General features: G+C 37.9%; 3 protein-coding genes across 5 annotated transcripts in view; 1 reads left to right on the top strand and 2 right to left on the bottom strand.

Moving 5' to 3' along the window:
• Positions 1 to 19,965, bottom strand: part of TMTC3 (transmembrane O-mannosyltransferase targeting cadherins 3) — a 58,247-nt gene extending 38,282 nt beyond the window's left edge. Inside the window, exons 1-3 of one of the 2 annotated variants that reach the window (XM_025992200.2) lie at positions 19,510 to 19,965; positions 4,909 to 5,125; positions 669 to 887 (exon numbers count right to left, since the gene is read on the bottom strand). In XM_025992200.2, coding sequence (XP_025847985.1) covers positions 669 to 887; positions 4,909 to 5,097 — 408 coding nt within the window. In that variant the 5' untranslated portion in view covers positions 5,098 to 5,125; positions 19,510 to 19,965. Of the gene's footprint in view, positions 1 to 668; positions 888 to 4,908; positions 5,126 to 19,017 lie in introns of both variants that reach the window. The other variant, XM_072724549.1, reaches the window with a different exon arrangement.
• The window catches only part of CEP290 (centrosomal protein 290), an 86,173-nt gene continuing 83,694 nt past the window's right edge, over positions 19,912 to 22,390 (top strand). For both annotated transcript variants that reach the window (XM_072724548.1, XM_072724547.1), the window contains exons 1-4: positions 19,912 to 20,412; positions 20,684 to 20,813; positions 20,964 to 21,041; positions 22,088 to 22,157. In XM_072724548.1, coding sequence (XP_072580649.1) covers positions 20,712 to 20,813; positions 20,964 to 21,041; positions 22,088 to 22,157 — 250 coding nt within the window. In that variant the 5' untranslated portion in view covers positions 19,912 to 20,412; positions 20,684 to 20,711. The remainder of the gene's footprint in view (positions 20,413 to 20,683; positions 20,814 to 20,963; positions 21,042 to 22,087; positions 22,158 to 22,390) is intronic.
• The window catches only part of RLIG1 (RNA 5'-phosphate and 3'-OH ligase 1), a 97,027-nt gene continuing 95,306 nt past the window's right edge, over positions 20,670 to 22,390 (bottom strand). The window contains exon 10 of the transcript XR_011994899.1: positions 20,670 to 20,728. The gene's annotated coding sequence lies outside the window, so the exon portion shown is untranslated. The remainder of the gene's footprint in view (positions 20,729 to 22,390) is intronic.

Below are 22,390 nucleotides of genomic sequence, written 5' to 3'. Positions count from 1 at the left end.
GAAGGCGGTACTAAACCGCTGACCCACCCGGGCTGCCTGTATTTTGATATATTTTCATCTTTTACTTAAATTTGTCTTATTTTCTGTTCTTTGAACACTGCCAACTTAACAAATGTTTTAAATCTGTATCAATAAAAAAAAAATTAGCAAAGAACTGTATTCATTTATACTTTACATTACTCATCTTGAGCAGTATCTTATGTCCTTAAATAATGTTTGTTTCAAAATTTATTTTAAAATTTAAAAATTATATATAGTAGGAAGCCAGACTCTGTACATCAGATGTTAAGACTTCTATAATAATTTTAAAATCTTCAAATATTTTAATGAAAGCCATGGTTAAATTTTTTTTCTTAAAAATAAACCATTATAATCACCATGCATGCTTTGTTTAAAAAAAAAAAAAAAAAAAAAGAAAGAAAAAAGAGGTGATCCCTGGGTGGCTCAGCGGTTTAGCGCCTGCCTTTGGCCCAGGGCACGATCCTGGAGTCCGGGATCGAGTCCCACGTCGGGCTCCCAGCATGGAGCCTGCCTCTCCCTCCTCCTGTGTGTCTCTGCCCCCCCCCCCCTTCTATGTCTATCATAAATAAATAAATCTTTAAAAAAAATAAATAAATAAAAATTAAAAAAAAGAAAGAAAGAAAACACTGATTTACTATTTTACTTACGGCTTCTGTGTGTATTGGGTGCACTGCAAAAAGTAAAGAAGCAATCATACTACTCCTGTTGTCCAGAAAAAGTTTGCAGACTTTAAGAAATATCACACTAACTACAGCATGAAAAACCATATTTAGGAGATGATAAGACATTGGTTTCAGTTCACTAAACAGATAATTTAAGCGAAATGTCAATACAGTTAAGGGACGGTAGGACTTGTGGCTTCTCTCCTAAAAGGAAAAAAACAACAATCATCATCATTAAAGTACCATGGTCCTTCAGGGCATATAAAACTAATATGTGCATTTACTATTGAAACTATCTACGTTTGGCTGAGATATAGCAATAAAATAACAAAATGCTCCAAGGATAACACAAACATAAAAGATAGCTTTATAATCTATGTTTTCCCATTTCCATTGTCCCAAAACAAGGCAATTTCCACCATGAAATACAGTGTTTAAAGAATCAACAGCAGAGGAAGAATATCTATTAACTCCTCTTCAACATACAGATTTTAAGAAATAATAAAGCAAGACAATATTACCATTGGTCAAATTAGAACACAGAATTTTCTCCAAATCCTACCTTCCAATCTACTAATACAAGCATTTATATAACTGCTGGCCAGATCCTTAAAAGGAAAATATAAGAACAGAATGTTTACCAGCTCAGTTTTAATAGTGGAGACTCAAAAAAGTCTTATGAAAAATAGCTTCATAATATATAAACCTGAATATATTAAACCGAACAAATGCCCAAATACTACACAGAGAATACAAAAATAAAAAACTTTCTTAGAATAAGAGAATAGATATCTTTGTTATGGTAGTCTCTTCTGTCAATAAATCAAATTTTATGTAAAGTTGCCAAATTTCTTTACAAACTAGAAGTTCTATTTAACTAGAAATATTTTTACTGTAAGACAAAAATAAAACCAGATTTAAGAATAAAATACACAAGTCAAACACATAAAATATTATCACAGTTACTTTTCAAAATTTTATGGAAGGGCATTCACGCTCAGCCTCTTTTCTCTCATACTTCTTACTATAGTTTGCTATAACCCTGGTATTACAGGTGTAGACTCAAGCCTGTTCATCTCTACTAGGGAACATTAAGAACCACAAGGAACAAACATTTCTCAATTTGAAAACAAACATTTTAATATCTCTGTATTGAATACACATGCCATGAGTGTTGTCTACCTAAAATGTTCTTTGCTGCTTAATTTCTGTACATTATTTGATTTAGCTCAGGCATACAAAATTATTTTTAAGGCACTATACTGAGCTGACATGATGTGTACCCAAAAGGGAAAAATGGTTCTAGAAATCCTCTGATTGCCTGAAATCTTACTGTAGTTCCACTGGGACACATTTGCCAGTTGAAAGGATGAAGTCTGAAAGTGCAGGAATAGGTTATTTTTAATGATGTTTTGTTAGGTCTACTAGATGCACAGTCACAGGTAATGGCCAATTAAAAAATAGATTATTACCATAACTAATTATTCACACAATTAATTAGTAATCTAAGACTCCACTGTGAGAAATAATCATCAGGGTAATAGAGAACTGTAGATTACTCTGTGAGAATATAGTAAAATAGCTAGTTCTATTACAAACAAAACAATACAGATTATAAAGTTCAGGTATATTAAAGAAAAAACCTAATTATCCACAGTATTAGTCGGCAATAGAAACATAAGCATGAATATAATGAATAAGCTAATAGTTCTCTGTTAATGCGAATCTCCACACAGGGGTGGCAAAACACAGTGAGATAGAATATTTGCAAAGATATTTCATAGGCCAAATGCCAGAAGAGATGGCTCATTACAGCTCAGTGGTTCTCAACCACGGCTATGCCAGAGAATCACTTGGGTAATTTAAGAAAAGAGAAAAAGCACAATCTTCTACTTGTCCTCCCTAAGTCCCACAAGAACAATAAAAAAGCAAACGCACAGAAAAGGAACAAGACAAAAATACTGATGCCCACACCCCATTCTGAGATAACTATAAGTAACAGATTTGAGTAGAGCCTTAGTAATATTTTTTTAAGTAACCCAGGCAGATTTTTAAAAAAGATTCATGTATTCATAATTATGTATTTATTCATAACATATACAATAAATATGGTATGTATTTACATAATTATTCACATTTATGCAATATGTATGTGTGTATTTATGTTTTCAGAGACATAATGTATACATAATTATGTATTCATGACACAGAGAGAAAGAGAGAGAGAGAGAGAGAGAAGCAGGCTCCATGCACAGAGCCTGACATGGGACTTGATCCCCGGTCTCCAGGATCACGCCCTGCACTGAAGGTGGCGCTAAACCGCTGAGCCACCCGGGCTGCCCAACCCTGGGAGATTCTAATGCTAGACTTATCATCCATCATTCAAAAACAGTATTACATATCTAAAGAATGGGCTTACTAAAGAGATATTCTAAACACCAAAAGGCCCAGAAGAGTTCAAAGATCCCCTACTATGCCAGTATTCATACAGCTCAGAAGTATGTCTTAAGCCCAAAATGTGTCTTTAAGATTTGCACTGGCACAAAAATCCTTATGAAGGGTTGGGCACTCACAGATAGGCTTCCAGGCTATCATTACTTGATGACATCAACCATTAGATCTTTGAATGTGCTAATTCCAGGGCTATCAAGAAAACTTGTAATATCTATATACTATTCAGAATAATTTTTCCTTAATGGCACATTTCCCTATAGGAAGAGAATATGCCCATCAGAAAACAGGCATATTAGGCACCATATACTGTACCTCAGATTTGTTCATTCACTTTGAGTATTTTACTTAGTGTGTCCACTTATAGGTGCTCTGAATAAAATTTTCAATCTGTAAGCTGAGGAAGTCACAAAACATAGCATTGACAATGGTATAACTTTCATGAGACCTTTAATCTGGTCAGCTAATCTTTTAGTTTAAAATCTCAATGTCATGATTAAATTCACAGCAGATACTAGCTTAAATTGGGGAAATAGACATTATTTCTAAGAGTCCCTGGGGATAAAGTATAGGGGTTGAAGGGAATAAATTGCCTAGAAGATAATGTACCTTATTATAGAATCACGTTTTTTCTCATTATCAAATATTTACTTCTTTTAAAGGCTAGAATTGGTTGAGAATAGGAAAATTACAAGAAAATAAATTGTTTATTTAACAAGAAAAAAATACTTCTTATGTGCTTGTGCCTAGAGAAAATATAGATTTCATCCCCACCCTTGAGAAGCTTCTGTATTTAAAGAATGCAGGGACGCCTGGGTAGCTCAGGTTGGGCGTGTGCCTTCGGCTCAGAGTGATCCCAGGATCTGGGATCCAGTCCCACATTGGGCTCCCTGTGGAGAGCCTGCTCCGTCTACCTGTCTCTGCCTCTCTCTCTCTGTCTCCCATGAACAAATAAATAAATCTTAAAAAAAAAAAAAAAAATGCAGAAAGGGACCACAAATGACAGCTGACAAACTAGAAGAGTATTATGTTATGGTTCAACAATTATGCACCAGGAACTATAGATAAATTCATTTATTTATCTTCCAGGTATTATTCCTTTATGGATCAGATCCTTTATACATCTTGCCACCTAAAAAGATATATTCTCACCCATTTCATACAGCTATTATATAATAGGACAGTGTGATCCAATCTATGTGATCCCAAACTGACAAGGGTTTAATCCCAAACAGTTTAACAGTGACCTTCAAAATAAATTTACTGACAAAATAAAAACATCCTCATAAAAATTAAACTTTTGGATTCTCAGAATAAAATTAAAATAACTATTAAGAAATATGCTACAAATTTAAATTTTTCTGCAGAAAAAACTAAATACCTTTAAAATCCAATCTATTTATATTGAAATCACAAGTTTATAGATGGTTAAATATATAAGTAGCCCTTACTTTTGTCTATATCATGAAAAAAAAAAGATACCAAGAAATAGATTTGTTTACACTTATTCTAACACACTTGGTTTTCACACACATACATGGTTTTTAAAACGATTAAATGAAAGTTAAACGCAACCAAGAAAAGAATCATGTACTTCTTTAAGGAAAATAATTGCATCTTCTACTTCCTATCTAACACATACATTTTAGGGAAACAAATTCAGAAGTGCTATCTATGATGACAATGCTGATTAAAAAAAAGAATTAGGATAATTAATAAACTGCCAGAATATTTTAAAATCTAAGATACACATAAGCCACAAATAACTATTTACCTCAGACATAGGGGTTCCCCAGAAGTCATTCTGAAATAAAGTTTTTAAAGGTGTAGATGGATGCAGGTCTTTATTATCCAGTATTGCTGAAACATCATCAAAAACAAAACCACAAAAGAGGCTGTTCCAGTAGCAGGCAGTAACCACACCTACTATTAAGGTTATTTCTCTGAGGTTAATATCAGCCATCTTTTCCACAAGCAGTTGTGGACAAAATCTAGGGGAAAAAAATCATGAAAATAAAATGAAATAAGCATCATTATTTTTTCAAATAAGTTAAATAGTGAATACTATTTCTCCTGGAGAATTCTTCAAATGTCATCCACTTCTAAAAAGCATTAGCTGACCACCTCTCCAAATTCCTAACTTAAAGCAAAATCAATTGCTCCTTCATGTATTTCATATCTCTATTACAATCCTTTATCACACCACTTAATTTTGGACTTACCTCTCTAGCTAACTAGATAGTGAAATCCCTATCAATTGTCACAGGTCAAGTTATTCAGGGACATATATACGTATATATACATGAAAACTTTGTTTTTTAAAGATTTTATTTATTAATGAGACACAGAGAGAGAGAGAAGCAGAGACATAGGCAGAGGGAGAAGGAGGCTCCATGTAGGAAGCCCCATGTGGGACTCGATCCCAGGACTCCGGGATCATGCCCTGAGCCAAAGTCAGCCACTCAACCACTGAGCTACCCAGGCGTCCCTATATATGTGAAAACTTTCAAAAACTACTATGGTATACTCCAGAAGCAGTAAATAAATCTTTTTGGGAACAGTGGTAAATAAATTTTTGTGAGAAAACAAATACTTGAAAAGACAACATGGATTTTCTGAAATGTAGACGAAGTATTTTAGTACTTGATATACCTGAAGATCAACTATTACCTAAATCAGGCATCCAAACTTGTAGCCTGCAGCCTTCAGTTTTGTTAAAGGCTTTTAAAAATATCTGTCTCAAATGTGTCTAAAGGCATTCTAAGCCTAAGCTAGCTGTATGTACTAGCCATTTATCTTTAGTCTGTCTTCTACACTGATTTATGTTATCTGCTTTGCCATATGAGTTTAAAACCCAGACCTCAATTATAGTGCTTTTCTTATTACATCAAATGATTTTAACCTATAGAATAGGCTTCGTACATGACAATTCATAACTAAGTCATTGCTTTAGAAAGGATTCAGTAAGAGAATGGTAAAAGGCATTGTACTAACTGGACAATACTGAAGAATCAACCTTATAATAAAAATAAGGTTAGAGGGTACTCTTGAAAAACAAGTCAATGATACATTTTTCTAGCTTGAGTAGTGTCAGTAGAATCATTTTAGGGTTATCACTTGTAGAAGGCAAAATTATGCCCCCCCCCCCCAAAAAAAAACTCTCCATATCCAAATTCCCTGAATTTCACATGGCAAAAGAGACATTACAAGCTGTGATTGAGGGTTTTGATATGAGGAGATTATATCCTCCATTATCTAGGTGGGCCAATTCACTGAAAAGAGACCTTAGAAGTTAAAGGCGGAGGAGAGTCAGGGAAGCAGAGATCAGTGATGTGATGGCAGTCTAGGGCTACAAGGCAAGGAATGATGGCAGTCTCCAAATGCTGGAAAAAGCAAAGCAGCACATCCTTCATGAGAGCTTCTAAAGGGACCACAGTCCTACTCACTCTCAATTTGAGTCTAGGGAAATCTAATTTTGCACCTCGATAATTATAAAATAATAAATTTGTTTTATTTTAAGTAACTATATTTGTGGTTATAGCAGCAACAAGAAACTAATACATTACTTACAGAGCCAGAAGATGTAAGACCTGATATATATCTATAGGAGTTCTTGTTAAATCAGAGAGGAAGAATACAGTAGGGAGGACAGAGAGAGAGATTTAAAATCAGATATAAGATCTATATAAGGACACATATGCCTATAAGAAAGTATTAAAGTACCTTTAGAATCAGATAGGAAAATCTTAGAATATATTATGTAAAGAAATGCAAAATTAAATCCTATAAATCACAAAAGGAAATTAGCTGTATCTTTTGAAGGATACAAGTTTTCAAGTAAAAGAAAAATTATCTAAGCGTTTATGTTGAATCCAGAAATGATTTATCATCTATGAAGAGTATGAACTTGTACCTTATCCCAGAAAAAGTTGACAGCACTTGTTTAAAGACTGGAGAGACTGAATGGGCATTTACCTCATCCTTCTCAACCATACACTAAAATGACAAGGTATTAAAAAGAAAAAAAAAGTATAAATTCACAAGGATAAAGACCACTGGATTTTGGAAGCCAGAAAAATATAAGTTCAGTAAGTGACTCAACAGAGCTCAGTAAAGTGAATCTTAAGCTTAAGGGGAGAAAGCTATAAAGTTCTTAGATCACTGCCAGCATCAATCTCAAAACTGGTGATGATAATCTCAAGAATTTGGGTATGAATAGATGGATTTGTTAAAATTTAGACCCTTCTCTCACTGGGTACAGGCAAGTAACCTTTTCTCCTATAGCAGGGGAGAAGACCAGAGACTTTCTATCTGAAATACATGAAACACAGGGTATCTGATATAGGGGACACAAGTGAGAACAAACTAAAGATGAGAGTGAACTAAAAGTATGCCGAGACCCTCCAGCTTTCTTTTACCAATGGGGCACAGAATCTTGTAAAATTTTACAATCCTGGAAACAAACAAAAAGAGGCCTCTAAAAGCTTCCAGAAAAAATAAGCCAGTTTCATATCAAAGATTAGTAATTCAAACAAACTTTTTTTTTTCCCTAACATTGGAAGCTGGGGGGTTGGAGGGGGGTAAGAAGACTAGCAAAAAGGGGGAGTAATGCTTCAAATTCTTGAGGGATAATTTCCAAACTAAAATGTGATATTAACAAACACAAATTTCCCAACTCAGAAGTTGAATGAAACTATCTTAAACATTCAAGATCTCAAAAACTTTACATTCGATGTCTCCTTGTCTCAGGAAACTAACAGAAGACATATTCCAATAAAATCAGACAGTATACTAGGAAACAGAAAGAGGAAAACCAGGAAATGGGATCCAATGCAAGATAGCAACAAAAGAAATACCCAGAATGAGAACCTTGCAAGCAGGGCCACCAGCCAGTTCACTCTAGAACAGGTCAGAAGGTTCTTGAGCAACTCCGAAGAAGATATAAATAGAGTAAGATATAAATAGAGTATCGAAACGTGTAAGAAGCAGTTTACTTTCACATTGTGTATAACTGTAATTTAGAAAAACAAAACTCAAGATATCCACAACTGGGTAGGTGAAAATCAAGTGGGTCAGAAACTTCTCACCCATAAATAATCTCAGGTCCCTGATCTGGGAACATTTGAGGTTCTCACACCAAACTACTGTTTTTCAAACTATTTGCTTAAATGTTCTCATCACAGGAAAAATTAAAATTAATTGAGGAAAAAAGGAGTAAATTAAACCCGTGGTTTTACTACTTCAAAGTTATATTTGGGAACAATATATATTTATTAGAGTAGTAATAATGTTTAAGAGAATCTGATACACTGTAGACTCTTGGTATATTAGCTTCAAAACTATAATTTAAAATACAATTTTACATGATACGATAATATGTATAATATACATAAATTATTAACCATGCAATTTGTGGACTTAGGCTTTTTAGTTGAAAAATAGAATAATTTAGCCAAGTTTACAAATTTTTTTAAAGATTTTTTTTTTTAAATTTATTTATTCATGACAGACACACAGAGAGAGGCAGACAAAGGAAGAGAGAGAAGCAGGCTCCACGCAGGGAACCCAATGTGGGACTCCAGGATCATGCATGGCCTGAGCCGAACGCAGATGTTCAACCACTGAGCCACCAAGGAATCTCAGTTTACAAATATTATTGGAATTTTTCTAAGGACTTGGGAGTTGCTAGTTTTAAGTTTAATAAGTTTATACACATTTTTTAAGTATTGAGAAAGTTTTATTTTTTAAGTCAGGTATCTGAAGTCCTGGAATAAAAATGAATATATTAAAATTATAAATACAATTTTAAATTAAGTGAATTTAAACAAGTTTTTTTTTTTAAAGTTTATTTATTTTAGAGAAAGAGAACGTGTACGCATGTGCAAGGGATAGGCGGAGGGGTAGAGCAAGAGGGAGAATGAATCCCAAGTAGAATCCACGTAAAATGCAGAGCCCAACACTGGGCTTGATCCCACGACCCTGATCACAACCTGAGTGGAAACCAAGAGTCGGATGTCGAACCAACTGTACCAGCCAGGTGCCCTGCCCAAGTTTTAAATGTAGCCGACTAAAGCATTTGGTCTTTTCAATTTGAGTTGTTATTAAAAAGTTTATAACATAAGATTTTTAGGTTGAATTTAAAGGCTTAAAAAAACATAAGGTTATAAAATGTTACTTTAAGAAACTTGGGACAGTTCCCAGGATTTCTAAATATAGTTAGATAATGAAGAGTTATATAGTCACGTTCAGTTGTAATGCAGTTTCATTCACTAATTGAAAGGCTCAATTCCAACATAATAATCAAAAGTCTCAACCTGATTTAACTTTGGGGATTATCCCTGTTCCAAAGTCTGGCTCACTGCAAGTAAGAAGCCTCTTGCCATGGAATGGGAGTTCTACCCTTGTCTTTCTTTAGAGATGATAGTGCCTTACATTCTTGTTAAGGTTTTTGAACACTAAAGCATTAAAGCAGAATGGAGAAAGAACACAAAAATGCTTAATTGACCATTATCAAATACGAGACTCCTGTTAGTTTGAGGGTTCTTTGGGGACAAAATCCCACATTCCTGGAAATCATCATCTCAAGTTCCCTTTATCTCTATTTCATCTTCCTTCATTAGAAGGAAGATCTTATTCCCTCCTTGGAAACTGGGAAGATCCAGCTTTTCTTTGCTGAGATCCACTTACAACTACCAACCTACTCCCATCTTCTACTCCCACAAGTAGCTTCTGGGGGCAGAACCACAATTGAGCTCACAAGCATGCCCTAAAACTAGCTTGCTCACTTTGTTTCATTATAAAGCTCCCTTGGGTTATCTTTTAAAATTCTATTATCTTGGCCTTTTATAAACTTGGTATGCATGAGTGGTTTAAGAAGCATCAAGTAGGGATCCCTGGGTGGCACAGCGGTTTGGCGCCTGCCTTTGGCCCAGGGCGCGATCCTGGATACCTGGGATCGAATCCCACGTCGGGCTCCTGGTGCATGGAGCCTGCTTCTCCCTCTGCCTGTGTCTCTGCCTCTCTCTCTCTCTCTCTGTGACTATCATAAATAAATAAATAAAAAAAAAAGAAGCATCAAGTAGGTTTACCAACGAAGTGCTAATCATCGTGTAGATGGCACTGTAAAATGTTTACTAGTCATGATGACTACTGTTAGGGCTAGTTTTATATGTCAACTTAGCTAGGCAATAGTAGTATTCAAACACCAATCAAGGTGTTGTTATGAAGGCATTTTGTAAATGTGGTTAACGTTTACATCTGATGACTTTAAGGAAAGGAGATTATATTCTATAATGTAGATGGACCTCATCTAATCAGTTGAATTGCCTTCAGAGCAAAACTGAAGTTTCTCTAAGAATGTCTACCTCAAGATTTCAATATCAGATCCTGCTAGAGAGTTTCTACTTTTCCAGTCAACTCTACATCTACAGACTTTAGTTTACCAGCCCCATAATTCTGTAAGTCCATTAACATAAATATCTGATATATATGCACGAGTATGCGTATACACATATACATATAAAATGCATATACACATATACATGTAAATATGCACATATATTTCTTCTACTGGTTGTTGGGCCTGGGGTTCCTTTTGTGCTTATAGTTCTCCTGCTTGATTAAGGCTGGATATTCCAAAGGCAGAGGTCTCCATTAAAAAGGAGAATTCTGGCTAATATCCCTGATGAGCATGGATGCAAAAATCTCAACAAGATACTAGCAAATTGAACACAATAGTACATTAAATGAATTATTTACCGCAATTGAGTGGGATTTATTCTTGGACTGCAAGGCTGTTTTAATATTTGCAAATCAACGTGATACACCACATTAATAAAAGAAAGGATAAGAACCATGTGATCCTTTTGATAGCTTTAGAAAAAAAACATTTGACAAAATACAACATCAATTCTTGATAAAAACCCTCAATAAAGTAGTAGAGGGAACATACCTCAACATCATAAAGGCCATATATGAAAGACCTACAGCTAAAATCATTCTTGATGGGGAAAAAAAATGAGACCTTTTCTTTTAAGGTCAGGAAAAAGACAGTGGTGTCCGCCCTCACCATTATTATTTAATGTAGTACTGGAAGTTCTAGACTCAGTAATCAGACAACTTAAAAAGAAAAGGCATCCAAATCAGCAAGGAAGAAGTCAAACTTTCACTATTTGCAGACAACATGATACTCTACGTAGAAAACCTTAAAGACTCCACCAAAATTTGCTAGAGCTAATACGTGAAGCAAAGTTGCAAGATATAAAGTCAACATACACAAGTTTGTTGCATTTCTATATACCATTCTATTATGAAGAAGCAGAAGGAGAAATCAAGGAATTGATCCCATTTGCAATTGTACCAAAAACCATAAGATACCCAGCAATAAACCTAACCAAAGTGATCTGTGCTCTGAAAACTATACTGATGAAGGAACCTGAAGTGTACACAAAGAAATGGGGAATCGCTGGGTGGCTCAGCAGTTTAGTGCCTGCCTTTGGCCCAGGGCGTGATCCTGGAGACCTGGGATCGAGCCCCACATGGGGCTCCCTGTATGGAGCCTGCTTCTCCCTCTGCCTCTCTGTGTCTCTCATGAATAAATAAATAAAATCTTAAAAGAAAAAAAAAAAAAAGAAATGGAAAAGCATTCCATGGTCACGGACTGGAAGAATGAACATCGTTAAAATGTCTATACCACCCAAAGTAATCTACAAATTTAATGCAATCCCTATCAAAATACCACCAGCCTTTTCACTGAGCTAGAACAAACAATCCTAAAATTTGTATGGAACCACAGAAGACCGTGAATAGCAAAAGCAATCTTGAAAAGAAAAAGCTGGAAGCACCACCATTGCGGACTTCAATTTATATTACAAAGCTGTAATCATCAAGACATTATGGTACTGGCACCCAAAAAGACACAAAGAGAGCCCAGAAATGGGCCCACAACTATATGGTCAACTAATATTCGACAAAGCAGGCAAGAATATCCAATGGAAAAAAAGACTCTTCAACAAATGGTGTTGGGAAATGTGGACAGCAACATGCAGAAGAATGAAACTGGACCACTTTCTTAAACTGTACACAAAAATAAATTTCAAAATGGAGAAAGACCTACATGTGAGACAGGATACCATCAAAATCCTAGAGAACACAGGCAGCAACTTCTTTGACCTTGCCTGTAGCAACTTACTAGACACATCTCTGGAGGCAAGGGAAACAAAAGCAAAAATGAACTACTGGGACTTCATCAAAAAAGGCTTCTGCACAGTGAAAGAAACAACCAACAAAACTAAAAGGCAGCCTACGGATCGGGAGAAAATATTTACAAATGACATAACTAATAAGGGGTTAGTAACCAAAATCCATAAGGAATTTATCAAACTCAACACCCGAGAAACAAATAATCCAGTTAAGAAATGGGCAGAAGACATGAATAGACATTTTTCCAAAGAAGATATCCAGGTGGCAAATAGATACATAAAAAGATGCTCAACATGGCTTATCATCAGGGAAATACAAATATAAACAATCTTGAGGGGGATTCCTGGGTGGCTCAGCAGTTTAGCACCTGCTTTCGGCCCAGGGCATGACCCAGGTCGTGATCTTGGAGTCCGGGGATCAAGTCCCCATCAGGCTCCCTGAATGGAGCCTGCTTCTCTCTCTGCCTGTGTCTCTGCCTCTCTGTGTTTTTCATGAATAAATAAAAATCTTAAAAACACCAACAACCATGAGGAGATACCACCTCATACCTGTCAGAATGGATAGCTAAAATTAACAACACAGGAAACAACAGTTGTTAGAATGTGGAGAAAGGAGAACCCTCTTACACGGTTATGGGGAATGCAAAATGGTGCAGCCACTGTGGAAAATTGTATGGGGGTTCCTCAAAAATTTTAAAATAGAACTACCCCATGATTTAGCAATCGCACTACTAGGTATTTACCCAAAGAATACAAAGATACAGATTTGGGGGGAAACTGGGTGGCTGAGTAGTGGAGCATCCACCTTTGGCTCAGGTCGTGATCCTGGGGTCCTGGAATTGAGTTCCACATCAATCTCCCCCCCCCTCCCCAGGGAGCCTGCTTCTCCCTCTGCCTATGTCTCTGCCGCTCTCTGTGTCTCTCATGACTAAATAAATTTAAAAAATCTTAGAAAAAAAAAAAAGTACAGATTTGAGGGGGTATATACACCCTGATGTTCACAGTACCATTATCAACAATAGCCAAAGCATGGAAGAGCCCAAATGTTTAATGATCAATGAATGAATAAAGACATAGTATATATACACAATGGAATATTATTTAACCATTAAAAGAAGGAAATCTTGCCATTTATAACTACATGGATGGCGATAAAGTGTATTATGGTAAGTGAAATAAGTCAATCAGAGAAAGACAATTATCATAGGATTTCACTCATTTGTGGAATTTAAGAAACAAAACCGATGAACATATGGGAAGGGGGAAAAGAGGGAAGCAAACTATAAAAGACTCTTAAAGATAGAGAACAAACTGAGAGTTGATGAAGGGAGATGGATGAGGAATGGACTAGATGGGTGATGGGAATTAAAGACAGCACTTGATATGATGAGCACTGGGTGTTGTAAGTGATGAATCACTGAATTCTACCCTTGAAACCAACATTGCACTGTGTGTTAACTAGAATTTAAATAAAAATTTGAAAAATAAAATACAAGGTAGAGGTCTTAGGTTAGAAAGCTAGGTTCTGCTACATACGGTCATATCATTTAGTTGGTTAGCCTAAACTTCTTTAAATAGTGATCTGAGGAGAGCATGGGGGCAAGTTCCAATGCACAAACTTTTCAAGTCTCTGCTTAATGCATATATATACACACACGTATGTGTGTGTGTGTGTATGTATACTTTCAGTCACGAAAGGTAAATCCAGAGTCAATGTGAGAGAGGTTATAAAGGGCCAAGATCATAGAATTTTTGGACAATCTCCAAGGGAGCATATCACAAGAGAAAGGGAATGAGAGCTAGTAGTCCCCATGCATGTCATGAGCTCACCTGTGGAGTCATGTTAGGTTCTGTCCAAAAGAACTACTCGCAAGGATAGAGTTAAGGGAGAGGGTTACATAAAGGCATAGATGGAGGGATGATTCACTGGGGGCTTTTAGTATGACAATGCACCACATCAGTATTAAATGTTAGCTGTGTGGAATGGTAATAGAGTGGATATTTGTATCCTCCTAAAATTCATGTTAAACACTAATGTTCACTGTGATGATACTTGGAGGTGGAGCTTTTTGGGAGACGATTAGATGATGGGGAGGTGGACCTCACAAATGAGATTAGTGCCCTTATAAAATATGCCTGTGAGAGATCTCTTGGCCCTTCTGCCATGTGAGGACACAGTAAATAGACACCATTTGTGAACCAGGAAGTAGGCCCTCATGAGACACTGAATATGCTCATGCCTTGATCTTAGTACTTTCCAGCTTCCAGAACTGTGAGATATAAATTCCTGTTGTTTATAAACCACCCAATAAAGGGTATTCTGTTAGAGCAATAGGAACAGACTAAGGCAAATGCTAGCACTTCTTCTAGGCACATAAACATATTCACACAGATGCACATGGTCTGAGTGAATGGGATGGATTCCTGTTTACTTACAACGTGATGCCACTACATATGTGCAAACAACCCAACTGCAATGGAAGACCACTTATGAATTATAGAGATATAAAACTTCATACACTTTGGCAAAATTGTACTACGTACCCCTTTTTCTAAAAGTCCAACAGTACGATTATGGAAAAAAACCTATAGGAAAATTTTATATGAATCTGAAACTATTTAGCCTGGATGGTAAAGTTTTCTCTATTCAATAATTTAATGATATTTATCTTCCTTAATAAGACTTATCCATATGTGTATATATTTTTCAAGATTTTATTATTTTGAGAGAGAGAGACAGCATGAGCAGAGGGGAGAGGGAAAAGCAGACTTCCCAATGAGCAAGGAGCTCAATGCAGGGCTCAATCCCAGGGCCCTGAGATCAGAACCCAGGCTGAAGGCAGACATCCAACCAAATGAGCCACCCAGTGGTTATTATGCCAAAGAATAATCTATATTTTGTGACTATTTTAAAGTCTGCATTCACAATGATTCCTCCTAATCTTTCGAGTCTCATGTATGTAAGTGATGAATCACTGAATTCTACTCTTGAAACCACAAAAGACAAGTGTTTGCTTGCTGCACACTGAGTCCTCTCCAGGAGAACAGACAAAACATTTGTTATACACAGTGGATGCTAAATTTCTCATGGCCATGCTTTATTATAAATGCCCGAAAAATAAACTACCATTCATTTTCTTGATAAGGCAGCAAAAAAGGGAATGGAAGTAATATCTAAATAAAATAAGTTGATTGATAGAGGAAATAGAAGTAGCAATTATAAAAGGAATCTAAGATTCCTGTGAAATGATTTTGATCAGATAAAACTGCTCATAAAACCAGAGAGAAGAAAGCAAGTAAGTCCAGGCAAGTATTTCTTTAATAAGGCTATTTATAAAATTATCACATAAATCTCTTTTCTTGGTGAAAATTGACTGATGTAGAAAATCTGATGAAAAACAACAGTGTTAGCAATTTTCCTTAAAATTATATAGTGAGCAATTAAACTAGAATTTGGGTTAAATTTCTTGATTGACAGTTAGATACAAACTTCCCACAATGCATCAGGACCTAGACCTCAGCAAACTTGTTTCCTATTGCATTCCTTCATTCCTATGTGTTGGGGAAAGTCACTAGAAAGATGCAACTGCCTAGTTGATCTATAAACTGGACTCAGGTGATTCATGTCTCCTTATCCCCTCCCCTTAGAATGTGGTTCTGTTTGCTTTTCCAGCTCCCCAAGGCTGATGCAAGGACTTAGCCTTGAGATAATGATATGGTGGTAAGAACACCTGCACAGTACACTTGACTGAACCCAGTTAGGGCGTCTCTCTACATAAGCTTTTAAGATTTGGTGGGTGAGTGCAGGGATCCATTAGTCTTCCTGGTGCCCAAGACAAGCTTTGTAGGAAAGTCTCCTTTGCTTAGTGAAACTGCTGCCTACCAAGCTGGAGTGGCCTTCCCCTTTCCTTGGTCTCTCTGCCCTCATATTCAGAAGCCAGTTTCAGATTATACCTGAGAAGCTCCCAAGGAGGTTAGGAGCCAACACTACCACAGTGTACAAGCTCAAAAAATACTGTTAGAACGAGTAAAAGAATGAGATTTAAGCAAGATTTTACATTTAGTCAGGGTTGTAACTGAGATCTGGGTTATAATCTTAGATTCATTAATTAATAGGATATTACTTAGCTTCTTTGAATCTGTTTTCACTTCTGAAAAATGAAAATAAAGTTTATCATTAGACCAGGTACCTTAAATTGCTGGGAATATAAATGTGAACAAGAGGATGAGGGGAAGTAAGAGTAATAAAGGCTAATACAGACAAAACAAAACTAATGAATGAACACACAGAACAGCTATAATGAAGGAAAAACAAGGAAAACAAGGTGCTGCGGTAAAAACAGTTACAATGAAAATACACATGCAGTTTTTAGCATATGACTCACCTAAGAGAAATTAAATCTTATCTCTTCCTTCCCTTGCTATTTTATGAATTAAAAACTGAACATGAAAAATATGTAATTCAAATTCCTGAGTAAACAGTTACATCATTAGAATATGATATTTACTATAGACAGCAAGACTGAAGAATAAGCCTTTCACAGATACTGGTTCCCAGCATGCCTGAGGAAGCAGTATGGCATTTAAGAGAAAGTCCTCCAGCCAGAAAAATCCATGGTCAATCACACCAATTAATTTTTAGCATGGAACTTAATTAGGCTCTCCAAGCCTCAGTTTTTTTCTTCTTTTCTTTTTTTTTTTTTTTAAAGATTTTATTTATTCATGAAAGAGAGAGAGAGGCAGAGACACAGGCAGAGGGAGAAGCAGGCTCTATGCAGGGAGCCCGACGTGGGACTTTATCCAGGTCTCCAGGATCATACCCTGGGCCAAAGGCAGGAGCTAAACCTCTGAGCCACCCAGGGATTCCCAAACCTCAGTTTTTCAACTTGGTTGGAAAATGAGGACAATATAGGCACCTACTTCATTGGACTGTTAGGAAGATTAAGTGAGAGTGACAAAGTTATAGTAATAACTTCTTCCAAAGACATACAAATGGCCAAGAGATACACGAAAAGGCACTCAACATTACGAATCATCAGGGAAATGCAAATCAAAACCATAAGTTATCACCACACACCTGACAGTTTACTGTCATCAAAAAGACAAGTGACAGGGCAGCCCAGGTGGCTCAGCGGTTTAGCGCCATCCTCAGCCAGGATCAAGTCCCACATTGGGTTCCCTGCATGGAGCCTGCTCCTCCCTCTGCCTGTGTCTCTGCCTCTCTCTTTCTCTGTGTCTCTCTCATGAATAAATAAAATCTTAAAAAAAAAAATGTTAAAAAAAAAAAAAAAAAGGACAAGTGATAATAAGGGATAGCGAGGATGCGGAGAAAAGGGAACCCTTGTGCATTGTTGGTGGGAATGGAAACTAGTGTAGCCACTATGGAAAACAGTACGGAGGTTACTCAAAATTAAAAACTGAACTACAAAAATAAATAATAAAATAAAATAAAATAAAATAAAACCCGAACTACCATATTATCCAGCAATTCTATTTCTGGGTGTATATCCTAAGGAAATGAAATCACTATGTGGATAAGGTATCTGCTCTCCCGTATCCATTTAATTGCGTAATTATTTACAATAGCCAAGACATGGAAATAAGTTATGTGGCCACTGACAGATGAATAAAGAAAATGCGATATATACAGTGGAATATTATTTAGCCATTAAAAGAATGAAATCTTGCCATTTGGGAAGACATGGACCTTGATAGCATTACGCTAAGTGCAATAAGTCAGACAGAAAAAGACAAATACTGTATGGATCTCACATGTGGAATCTAAAAAAACAAACCCCCAAAACAGCAACAACAACAAAAAAAAACAAAATCGAACTCATAGAAACAAAGAACCAACTGGTCAAAAGCTATAAACTTCTACGTTACGGGGATGCGATATCAGCATGGTTAAAAAAAAAAAAAAAAAAAAGAACAGTACGTGGCATATAATCTCAGTAAAGGATACAACAAGATTATCATTCCTACAAATCTGATGAATGTCTTTAAAACATATCTGGGGAAATCATATCTGTTTTTATTTTCTCCTTGGCTATTTCCACCCAAACACGTGGTTTGAAAATGAATCTATGTATTTTCGGAAGGAAATTTGGTATCAATTACGGTTAAGAGGGACGCCAGGACCACTCAGCGCTTGAGCGCCTGCCTTCGGCTCAGGCCGCGATCCTGGGTCCTCGGACTGAGTCCCATGTCAGGCTCCCTGCATGGAGCCTGCTTCTCCCTCTGCCCGTGTCTCTCATGAATACACACATAAAATCTCTAAAAAAAAAAAATTATAGTTAAGAAAAAATTCTTAAATAAAAAAAAAAAAAGATAAACATGAGGCACTGGTCCCAAACAATTGAGAATGTCATTTAGATTTCAAGTCTACAAGGACGCCTAGGTGGCTCAGCGGTTGAGCACCTGTCTTTGGCTCAGGGTGTGATCTCACCGTCCAGGGATCGAGTCCTACATCGGGCTCCCTGCATGGAGCCTGCTTCTGTCTCTGCCTCTCTCTCTGTGTCTCTCATGAATAAATAAAAAATCTTAAAAAAAAAAAAAAAAGATTTCAAGTCTACAGCCTAATAGAGTTCTGGAGTAGCGTGTCGTATTCCAGAAGAGCTAAGCGCAGCGGGATGAGCAACACCTGCCCAAAGGAACTGTGAACACCTGAGGAGCGCTTTCACCTGTGGGCATCGTCGCTGGTCAAGCAAGTGACAGGCTGAGGCAGGTGAGGGCTGCGGCCGCTCCTCCCTGCACCCCAGCGTAGGGATCAGGCTGCAGGAGTCCTCAACCCTCCTCGCTGGAGCGCTTCACCCCTCGACACCCGCCCCCCACCTCCGCCCCCAGCAAAGGCTACGGTGCGACAGGTGAGGCGGGCGGAGGAGACCGTGTCCTCAGTTCTTCACTCCCCACGAAACCATGGCCCCGGCCGCGCGGCCCCGACTCCACCGCACAGAGTAGATCTTCAAAGCAAAGAAAACTCAAACTTTCTTTTTTCTTCCTGCAGAGGGCACCGCCCGGGGGACGTCCGCAAACGCCTCAGGAGAAGGGGTCTGCCCCCCTCAGCCCTTCAGACCTGGACCGAGTCCTTCCGCCCGGACCGCGCGCGCTTCCTTAAGCCGGGACCGCTCCCCTCCACGCCTCCCCCGCCGCTGACCCGCGCGGCCCGACCTCACCTGGAAGCGCGTCCAACCAGGAGACGGCTTAGGGAAATCCCGGGAAAAGCGGCCCGGCTGGTGACGCCACCGAAGGCACAGTCATGGTCTACCTCATTCAGGTCACCGGCGCAGACGCGCCTCAGCCACCGCGCCTCCCGCCTCTGGGTCGTTCCCCCGCTACCCCGGCGCGGTCGCAGCCTCCCGCATTGCACGCCGGGAACAGCCTACCTCCCTAGACTTCAGTTCCCAGCATGCACGAGCTTCCGAGCAGAACTGCATTCTGGGATTTGGAGTCCTTTTGCCCTCGCCTTCTCCCCGTCTTTCGCACAGAGTCCAAGGGGCCCCGCAGGAGGATCTAAACGCAAAGCATCACTCAAGGTCGTGAAATGTAGGCTCCCCTTGCATCCGGGGCCTTGCGCCGTCCTTCGCGGGGTGGGGAATGGTGTCGCCTAGCAGCCGCCGCCGCTCTGGCTTGCACTGCACCAGTTGGCGGGATCCAGAGTCCCGGTGGAACGGCGCCGGGGGTCGGACGTGGCGGCGGGGCCAGGCTCGACCCGGGGGGCAGATCGGGGGCCGCTGCTGATTGCCAGGCTCGGTTCGGTGGGTGGATCTTGGAGTGGATCTTGATGAGTAGGAGCAGCCAGTTTCTTCCCAAGCAGGTTCTTTAAGCCTCAGGGCCCGTACGTAACAGCCTAGCTTCCCCACTGCTTAGCCTGGTCTGCAACCCATCTGCCTTATTCTAGCTGCAGCCCTGCTTTCCCTGGCCTAGCTGCGCTCATTTCAGTCGTTTATTTCTGCACTGTTTTTATTATTGTTATTTTTAAACCGCTCCTGTTCTTGCTTCTCCGAATCAGGATTCATTTTCAGCCTTCCAAGCACCAGTCTCGTTTTGGCACCACTAGATGTTCGCGCGCCTTGGTGGTAAGGGGGCGTGGAGGAGGGGGATTCAGAATCTTAGTTCTGCCCTAGGTTAGTTTTAGAAGAAATCGCTCCTAGTTTACAGGTGGTGCAGTATCTGTTGATTTGTGCCAGCTGTCATAGTTTGATCAATGCTATTATGCCCACTTATCTCTTATGCAATTAGGGAGCCATACCTCTTTGCTAACACCATAGAGAGTTAAAATGATATAATCTATAAAAATAGTAATGCTGTTTATCTTGAAAATGCTAACACCCACCTGTCTTGTTCCAGAAGGTAAAGCGCAGTGAAAGATTTCAAGATGCCACCTAATATAAACTGGAAAGAAATAATAAAAGTTGATCCAGATGACCTGCCTCGTCAAGAAGAATTGGCAGATAATTTACTGGTTTCCTTATCCAAGGTGCTTAATTTATAAACAGTGCATCTATCTACATACAACTGTGACTAATCCAAGTTGTCCCTGAGATCAATGAATGTTACAAATAGAAGAGTTTTTACATTTTGACTAAGGGTTATAAAACATAAAATAGATGCTTTTCTCTTTACTTAGGTGGAAATAAGTGAGCTAAAAACTGAAAGTCAAGAAAATGTGATACATCTTTTCAGAATTACTCAATCACTAATGAAGGTTTGTATGCAGTAGGTTTTAACAATGTTTGACTATTAGAGGACATTTAAGGAGCTCTTAAATAAGTTAATTGTTATGAAGGTACTTTGTAATATCAAATCACTCAAAAATGAGATCTCTTTCAAATATGGATTGAGAATTTTAGTGTGCAAAGCATTGCTCGTTTCTGCTCCAAAGTTCCTAAAAGAATGCATAAGGGAAACAGAATGGGTATGTTTAAAAATAACATAGGCAACTCATTTGTGATTATGTTAACATAATCCTGAAGTAAGAATGAAAAATGTGAATGACCTGTAAGGGGTTTGTTAGGAGAGGAAAAGATTTAGGTGAGAGAAGGCCTCATAAAGGGCAAAGAGTGATGAGCAATTTTAGGTAAGTAGAAAGCAGTGGCAAATGTTAAAAAGCTTCTACAGCTGGACATCACAAGTAAAACCTGGGACTAGAAAATGTGCTTATTTTTTTTACAGTTGAGACAGGTGCAGAAAATTTATAGTAGGTTGTAGAGGAAACTAATGTTGGTTATAGTTAGCAGTAGGCCGTCAAGGGTATTACAGGTGTATTTTATGTTGCTATCAGCAATGAGGAGCCATGAGAGGTTTTTGAGCCTAATTGATAAGTGCAAAAGTATGCCTTAGGAAGGCTTCAACTAGGTATATTGGTATCTTCAACTAGGATTAAGTGAAGGGAATTGAAGCTATTTAGAGATAACATGGTGAAGAAGGTTAGACATAAGATTATGGGCTAGATAATGACAAATGGAATAGAGAAACATAGTAGAAAGCATTACAAAGGGCAAAGTTACAGTACTGGATATAAGACTTGAGGGAGAAAAGAGGAATCAATATACTTCAAGCTGTTAGGAATCTAGGAATTATGTCCTTAAGAAAATCATCTATTCATTCAACAAATATTTACTGAAAGTCTTCATATCCCAGGCACTGAAGGACAAATAAATATTGGGAAAGCAAATGAAACAAAGTTCTCATTTTCATTTTCAGTGCGTATGTAAAGGCATATTGAAATAACCTTTCTTTTTTAATCTTTAGATGAAAGCTCAAGAGGTTGAGCTAGCTTTGGAGGAAGTTGAAAAGGCTGGAGAAGAACAAGCAAAATTTGGTAAATGTCCTGGAAAAGTTTATCACAATGTTAAGTAGGGGGATTCTGTTTAATATACTCTATAAAATATACATGCTCAGTTTATTTTGTAAGAAATTTCTAGCATTCATATTTCCTGGATGAGGTATAAAAGTCATTTTTTCTTATGTTACTTATTATAATCATGATGGAGTCTTTAGAAATAATTTTATTACTTTGTTGAAATTTATTTATAAGTTTGTTTTGAGATGAAT

Source organism: Vulpes vulpes, chromosome 10 (genome assembly GCF_048418805.1).
Source record: "Vulpes vulpes isolate BD-2025 chromosome 10, VulVul3, whole genome shotgun sequence".
Lineage (NCBI taxonomy): Eukaryota > Metazoa > Chordata > Mammalia > Carnivora > Canidae > Vulpes > Vulpes vulpes.
This window is presented reverse-complemented; position numbering and strand designations above follow the sequence as displayed.